This window comes from Belonocnema kinseyi, chromosome 2, assembly GCF_010883055.1.
Source record: "Belonocnema kinseyi isolate 2016_QV_RU_SX_M_011 chromosome 2, B_treatae_v1, whole genome shotgun sequence".
Classification (NCBI taxonomy): Eukaryota; Metazoa; Arthropoda; class Insecta; order Hymenoptera; family Cynipidae; genus Belonocnema; species Belonocnema kinseyi.
In genome coordinates, this window is record NC_046658.1 from 20,283,514 (window position 1) to 20,291,904 (window position 8,391).

The 8,391-nt window shown below is 30.9% G+C and overlaps 1 protein-coding gene across 2 annotated transcripts; it reads right to left on the bottom strand.

The window, feature by feature from the left end:
• Window positions 1–233: 233 nt before the first annotated feature.
• Window positions 234–5,723, bottom strand: LOC117167955. 2 transcript variants are annotated; one of them, XM_033353223.1, is made up of 4 exons: window positions 5,639–5,723; window positions 3,051–3,161; window positions 805–941; window positions 234–721 (listed from the first exon to the last, which is right to left on the bottom strand). In XM_033353223.1, the coding sequence occupies exons 1-4, from the start codon at window positions 5,679–5,681 to the stop codon at window positions 677–679; spliced, it is 336 nt and encodes a 111-aa protein (XP_033209114.1). In that variant the 5' UTR covers window positions 5,682–5,723; the 3' UTR covers window positions 234–676. The 2 variants fall into 2 exon arrangements, with proteins under 2 accessions (XP_033209114.1, XP_033209113.1); XM_033353222.1 differs by having other exon boundaries at window positions 805–947.
• Between the last annotated feature and the right edge of the window lie 2,668 nt (window positions 5,724–8,391).

The window sequence follows — 8,391 nt, forward strand, 5'->3', positions numbered from 1 at the left end:
CTATTAAAAATATACATAAAATAATAATAAATGTTGTAACCGTATAAAGTATAATTGAGTATAAACCATTGCAAAATTAAACAATAAACGAAGGCAGGGTGCATTAAAATTGAAAATTTTGAGAAAAAAAAATATTTTCATAATTTTCAATTGTTACAAGAAATAATGTTCAAAGTTCTGAACATTTTTTCGAATTTGCACCTGTAATATAAGGAACACTCTTTGGTTTTTATAACAAATGCAAATTGAAATAATGTTCAAAACTTCGAACATTATTTCAATGCATCATTGCACAGCCATTTTTGTATTTATACCTACAAAAAATATTTTGAAAATAGTACCTACTTTAACATTAGCTGTTTCTTTTCTTGTAACTGCGTTCGCAAAAGCTGAATTTCTAGTTCTTGTTTAATCAAAGTATTTTTGATCATATCCTGCTCCGTAGCAGCTTTATTCTTCAGAATCTCCTTCTCCATAGCAGCTTTTTTTGCTGACTATTTTTTTAAAGCTTTGATGAAATCTACTCTAGCTTCAATTAATGCCTCATTATTGAATAAGCGTTTAGCTCAATACTTGTTGCTGCTGATGGTAGTGCATCCGTTTGTACTGCAGTTGCTGTTGGATTTGGCTGCACCCACAATGCAGGACTTTTCTGCGTCTTGAGCATAATGGGAATCTACTGAGACCAATCTTTATCCACATTGTTGTTCTTGCTAAGTGTCTGAAATAAAAAGAAAGAATTATAATCATAGCGATGATTATTTTAATTTTCTGAAATAAAACCAGAGATTGAATATAGTTAACCTCTATTTCTTCATAGTCTTCTCCGTTTTCGACAACAACGGTTGTCAAATCTTCACTTTCTGAAACTTCTTCAGTTTCTGGTATTCCCTGCATATCGTCCGTCTTTCCGAAGCTTCCAGTTCCTTCATCGTTATAAACTGTAACTAATAAAAAAATATCATTAATTTTTTAAATATTATCTACATCACACGTACAATGTCGCATCTTGTAAAGTTCAAAACTTGTAAAATTTGGCCCATCGATTTTTTGAAAAAAAAAAATCCTTTATCTCCTAACTGGGATAAAACATGTACTTCAGGGATTACGTGCGATAACCGGGTATAGTATTCAAAAGGTCCGTTTTGTCTACCCCTGAGAGCTTGTAAAAAATGTTTCAAATTTCAATTTTTGAAACATGATTGAATAGGCAAATTTAATTGGGGATATTTTTTACTGATGCAACAAATTTCAGCTCTTGAAGTTTTCGAAATAAATAGAAGAAAAATGTTTTTACGAAATCAACATTTAATTATTTCTTTGATTTCAACTCACGGTCAGTGACAAAACTTGGAGAATTGAGCAGGGTAACTGTTCAGGCGGGACAGTTCTTCAAAAAGGAATAAAGAAGTTTTCTGGAAAAAATTACTTCGATTGATGCAGAGGTTACAAATGTTTGATTGTTTTCCTTTTAGCGACGTCGGTGCTCGCACGTGGGCAAGAGAGTCTACACTGAGATAATCGAGTGCGACTAGCAGCTCGTTGAAAGTACACATTGAAAATTAAAGACATACGGCGAAATGAATCCTTACAAAAACTGTAAAATAAGAGAAACTGTAATTATTGGGCACAACATTTTTCGTAGTGCGTTCTGTTTAAAGTTTCTTTAAGGACAGTCTACCATCAATTTTTAATAACTTTTTTTAGTACTTGTTTAATTTTTATTGTGCACTTTCAACGAGCTGCCAGTCGCACTGGATTGCCCATGCGCGAGCACCAACAGCAATGAATGTAAAACAATCATACTTTTTTAACGGCTGAATCAATCGAAGTAATATTCTCCAGACAGCATAAATGGAGGAATTTTTATTGCGAAATTCTGAAAGTTAAGTCACTGAACATTAAACTCGTAAAAAAATAACCAAATTTTGGTTCGGTGAAAAATGTTTTTTTTTCTTCTTTCTATTTATTTCTAAAAACTACAAGTGCTCAATTTTCTTTGTAAGGAAAAAAAAGAAAGAAACAAGATTTGGGAAAATTTCTAAACATCTTATCTGCATGCAAACAAAAATTGAATAAATACTTATGGGTCATTACATTGGAGAATTACAAAGAAAAATTTTTCTCCCAGAAAGCATTTTCTCTCGCGTTTTGCTTTCGAAAATAAAGGACACGTTTTGAATAATAAAAAAATATTCTTGTACTTTTTGCATTGTACTTGAATTTTTATTAACAATTTTATTAATTTTGAACTTTGAGCATTTTTTCTGTTTCTTTTTACCTTATGATATTTTATTATGACTCTCAAATATGCAGGAAAAATTTGGGTATGGAGAAAAGAAAACAGTAAGTGTTACGAATTTGTTCACGTGACGTATTCGAAATGTTCCCGGTAGCTCATCCGCTTCCCGATTACCAAATTTTGAAAAATCATATCGAGATTTTCGAGTATAACATTGAAACAAAAAAATACGTTTCGATTATTGTCGAACACAAGACGTGAAAAAGATGTTGATTGTAAATCTCCCATATACTGACCCATACATTAAAATGGACTTGTATACAAGCTTAATTGTTATGTGATTCATATAAATACAAAGAAGAAAAATTGCTCTAAAATAAGCCCAAGAACATTACAAAATATTGGTTTTCATCATTCATGAAATTCTGCTGTCATTATATCGCAATTATATGTCGTAAACGTGTGCTCGGGGACAAGTTAAACAGTGGACATTATGAACATATTTAAATTACCGACTTGTAAACAAAAGCTACAGTTCATAATATAAAGTAATTTCTGGTAAGGCTATTTAAAAATGAGAAATGACAATATGCACAAAATCTCCTCGAATCCACAAACACACAAGTCTATCTCTAAAGTCTCATGTCCGTTTCGCAACACTTATATTGTCAATTTTGGATTTAGTATTTTTCAAAAATTCAAGAGCAAATCAAGAACAATTTTCGCATGAAATATAAATAAAAATGAAAAAAACATTCTTAAAAATGGTAATAAATAAAATTAACAGTAGAATAAAAAATGTGCGTACTTGCGAGAGCGTCATCGTCATTGGCATTGCCCATTTGCTCTGTTGTAATGCCAATAATTTCCTTCAATTGTAGACAAAAAACGGCTCCCTTCGCTGGATTCGTTCCGTCTCCTGTTGAAAACAATTTATTTACAGTTGCAATTTGTTAAACCTTTTTATAGAGAACTTTCATTTGAAAATCTTCAAAACTGTAGAACATTAAATTTTAAATCGTTAAAATTGAAGAATTTTCCTATTCCTTAAAAGAGAACGTGTTTTCAATATATTTAATTCCTTGTAATTGTACGGACAGATAACCTTACAGAAATATCTTCTATTCCCCAAAAGTGTTCAATTCTTGAGATTATTTAATTTCTTCTAATAAGTTCACAAAATATGTGTAGTAAATTGTTTTAATTCCTTCATGTAGAATATAAGTTTTGAAATTTTAATTTTAATCAATTCAATTCCGCCTTTCTAGAGTTGAAATTATTTTAATTCAAGCACTTGAATAGATTTCTTTGGTGCATTTTTTAAGCCGTTTAAATAAATTATCAAAATATAAATAAATATAAATTTGAATATTTTTCGAATTTATAAGTTATAAAAAGACTTAATGATGAAAAATAATTTAAATAAATGCTTTCGTTAAATTTAATTAAGTCGATTGAGAGGAATAGGATTTGCTCTTTTTCTGTTCCTGTTGGGGGATTTTTAGATGGAGGAAAAATCGCGTATTCATAGGAATACAAATTCTTAATTTTTCTGAATTTAACGCTTATTACCGAGAAGCGGGTTTATTGGTCCAATAATTATTTAAAAATGAATTGCACGTCATCTTAAAAGAATTTGCTCCAAAGCGCATTTGTATTATATTAATCAAAAGTTGATATACCACAAGAGTCTGAAGCGGCATCCTTTACTTGACCTTCATGAAGCATATTATTTTAATTTTTTAATATTCTGTATTACTTCTCTTTTAAAATTCTTCTTAATAATTGAAATAGAAATTTTTTATTTTTTTAAAGTCGAATACCACTTACATCCTAACCTAAAACTTGAAAACTTGTCAAAATTTCTTTTTTTTTCTTAAATACGAAGTTTTTGTGATGTATCTAGTTTGGTTTTTGTTAACCAACCAAATTTATTTAAGATTATGTCAAATTCGTATATAAAAAACTTCAAATTTACTTACTTTCAAGTACTGATGGGATATCGATATTTCATATCGATATTTAAAAACCGATATACCAAAGTCAATATCGATATTTTGTCATAATTTCGATATCGATACCCTATCACTATATTTCCACTTCACAGAATGCGCTTTTCAGTTAAATAGTGAGTGAAAAAACACACAAAAACTGAATACAAGTAAACGTAAGTAGACATTATATTTTTCATTGATTATTTATCTTTGTATATTTTCTAATCTGTATTATGTGAATATTTGTTAATAATAGAAGTCTCGGGAAGAACGGGCTCAATGGCCATTCCAAAGTAACGGATGGGACATTTGCACGTATCAAAACTTGAAAAATCCTTATTTAAAACAACTATATCTTGTTGAAGCTGCGCTACCTGTACAAAGATGCATGAACTTGTAATTTTCCAGATTCTAAAACTTTATTAGAGTGGATAATTTTCATGTTATAAAACGAAAAAGAGGGTAACGGATGGGACTCGTATGGGACTCACTTCCAGGCTTACTTTTCCTTTCAATCAGAACTCTGCGAATTGAGAGTGGTTATAACACCAATTTGTTTTGTAATGGATTTGTGTTTTGAAGTTTTCTTTTTTTATATAACAAGTTCGAAAATATTTAAATTATAATTTTGGATAAAATTCTTCTTTTAGGTAACGGATAGAACATAGCAAGGTAACGGATGGGACATGTACGATCAGGAAGTTACTTTGGAGGCTTTACAGATAATAATATATCTTCAATATGAAATAAGAATTGAAAGGAGTAGGATTTAAATGAGTTATAAAAGTTTTAAATCAATTGAAAAATTAATTTTATTGTCAAATGTCAGGGTTAAAACTTTTCTATTATTTTGGTAACGGATGGGACCACTCATACCGAATCTTAGAAGTTCATAAAAAAGGAATTGCAAACCAAAGAATTTTTCTGTATTCTATATGAATAAGCAGACAAATAATTGTATATTTCATTGAATATTTTACATTAATAATCCAGCACTTTTACTAGTTAAGACAAGTCCACAAAAATCATAGGTACTTTGGGTCACTTGATGCTCTGAACAAATATTGCTGAAAAATAACCTAAAAACAAATGTTTTGACAACAAATTTTATGTTCCACAAGTAATGGAATATATATTAAATATCTGAATTGTTAAATAGTGCAATCTTCAACATTTTTATTTTAACAGTTCGGGTTATCTTATGTTGGAATGGCCGTAGTAACACTAACAAAGTTAGTGATGCAGCGCGAGATCCACAACAAGCATCAATCTGCCCATTTTTTTGTCCTCATTATCGATCGACAAGCTTTGTGGTATGTTTCTTGACAGCCACAACATCTATAAATCTCTGATGGTTGAATAATTTGCTTTCCTTCAACACATTTTTTATAGTTAAACTTACCCAACTGCACCGAGAGTAGATTTTTTTCACTATTATCAGCCATTTTTTAGTTCACTACAATGAAGAAAATTCCTCGAACAATTTCAGTCTTTAGTTTCCGGTAGACGCAAGGATGTTTGTCCACTCTTATGCTCACTCGCCGTTCGTCACAAACACTCTCAGCCTATCGCAATCTTACCCTCACACCTACGCTTCTCTTAAATGATACTCAGAGTGCGATTATATTAATGAGCTTCTTATTAAAAGCATCCTTTGAAAAATCACCTTAATTAAATAAAATAGCAATTTTCTACAAAACAGTTGAATTTTCAAGGAATAAACTAATTTACAGTCGAGGAGTGTAATTTTCATGACAAAAATATGAATGTTTAACTAAAAATGTAATTGTTGACTTAAAAAAAAAATATTTGGAATAAATGTTTGAATTATCAACTAAAAATATAAATTTTTAAGCCTAAAATAGTAATTTTTTACAAAACATTTGAATTTTCCATAAATAAGTTAATTTACAACCAAATAGTTGAATTTTTAATAAGAAAAGACGAATGCTCAACAAAACATGTAATAGTTGATTTTTCGAGAAAAAAATAGTTTCAACCAAATAGTTGAATTTTTTACTAAAAAGATTGTTAACGAAAAAGAATCTACAGCCAAAAAAAAGTAATTTTTATCAAAGTAGTTCTACTTTCAAACAAGTCGTTTAGGTTGGATAAAAAAGACCACTTTTCAACCAAATAGCTGCATTTTCAAACAAAAATAAAATTCTTACCAAAAAACGTTATTTTCAAGCCATAATGACGAATTTTCTACTAACCCGTAACAAATTTAATAATAACATAATAATAATTTATTGAAATTATTAATGTAAAAAATAAAAATTGATTCTTTATATATCAAATAATATCGCATTTTTTCCTTATCTTGATATTTTTTCAGAATAGCGTACTCAACATTTTTTGTTAACATTTTTGTCTCAAAATTTAACTTAATAAGGTTTAAAATTGAATTATCCCTTCTCTTTCTTTATCCAAATCTCACCATACTCCGTCTATCTGTATTCTCCCATACTTAACCCATGTTTTCTCCCTTTTTTCTTTTTTCTTCCGCTATTTTCCCTAATTTATACTACATCTTTCTTTCTACCCTTGTCAAATCATCCTCTATTCTCTCTGGGCTTCCATATAATAAACTCTACTTTGTCATCACTTCCCTCTTATGTTTCCATGTATTTAGTTTCTCCAGTACCATTAGCTCCCCTCTTCGTTCTTCCCTTCTTAGATTTCGCATTTCCTCTATCTCTACCTTAGAATCAACCCTTTTTAGTACTTCGTCCACCCCTTCATTTAGCTCCTTCCCTTCTCATCTTACACCCTTTATCACCATGTTTCTTCTTCTTTCTTCCCTCCCTTTATTTTCTATTCTTTGTTCTATTTTTCTCAGCCCTTCCTTCTCCCCATGCCCACTCTCCCCACCTCCAAACGCCCGGTTTGAGCTTTCTATCTCTTTCCTTCTAACTTCGATTCCTCTACCTTTTTATTAGGCTTTTCCTGCTTTTCTAATCATTGCTCGAGTGACTCCATCCTTTTTTTTTAGTTTTTCCCTGACTTCTTCCCATTTCGTAATTTCTCTCTTAAGTTCGGCCATTTCCCCCCTTATTTCTTTATTTTCTCTTTCCGCTTCTTCTGATTTTCCTCATATATCCCCATTACTTCTACCATCATTTTTCACACGTCACACAACTGTAAATTTCTATCTTCTATTTACCCTCTACATTTCAGTTTTTTTTTGTCTTCCCCCGCTTCTTTCTCCCTCGCTCCAATTTGTTTCTTTCCCGGTGGCGTTCTATACATATTAGGATTTTTAAGGGGGGATCCTGTTGCTATTTTGTCCTCACTATTTCCCATCTCCACCCTATCCCTATTCCTATTAACAAGTTTCTCTATTGATCCAAAACTCTCGGCCCTTAATGTCTCCCTTTCTACTTTTTTTGTATTTTCCCCTTTTTTCCTCACGCTTCGGTTGACCGAACACTTCCTCGTCTGAGTTCCCACTATCCATCAAATTGATGTAACTTACGTAAACTATTTCGCAACTTTACTAACCCACCCTGCTATCTGATCTTCTTCCGTGCTTCTTTCTACCTAACCTGCCCTGTCGCTGTTACTTATCTGCACAACTGACTCAAACACTTAAAATATCGCTCACTTTTTCAATTCATTTATCTTTGTAACTCAAACTCTCATTTAGACACATTTCCTTCATACTGTGCCCATTAGCTCACCTCAAATCTCACTACAGTTTACCAAATTCAGCAACACACAATCACCGCTACCAAACACTTTCACGCCGGAATTTCAACAAATAAGAACTGTAAGTTAAAAATATTTGTGTTATAAAAAGGCGATATTTAAAATTTTCTAATAATATAATAATTTAAATTTAATTTTTATATACTCATGTAATGAAACCAATCATATAATAAATCATTTTTAAATGAATAATGAAGCTATATCGACAATATATGTTTTGAAATTAAATAAACGTGCGTACCGTTCTGCAGCACGTAATAAAATGTTAACAAATTCCGTAATTCAGTTAACCGCAATCTGACTCTTTTATACGGACATAACCAAATTTAATTCCGTATTGTATCTACACTGTTAGAAAAATCTGCGCTAGATTTAGTATACATGTAATGGAAGCAAGAATGCACAACACGAAATTAAATTTAGTATACCAGCGTACATTAGATT

Bases quoted from the DNA above. Each gene is read 5' to 3' on its own strand.
- LOC117167955 (XM_033353222.1), bottom strand. From the start codon at position 5,681: ATGGCTGATAATAGTGAAAAAAATCTACTCTCGGTGCAGTTGG. The intron at 3,162-5,638 runs GTAAGTTTAACT...TGTTTTCAACAG, and splicing joins TCTACTCTCGGTGCAGTTGG to GAGACGGAACGAATCCAGCG. The intron at 722-804 runs GTTAACTATATT...TTTTTATTTCAG, and splicing joins AAGACTATGAAGAAATAGAG to ACACTTAGCAAGAACAACAA.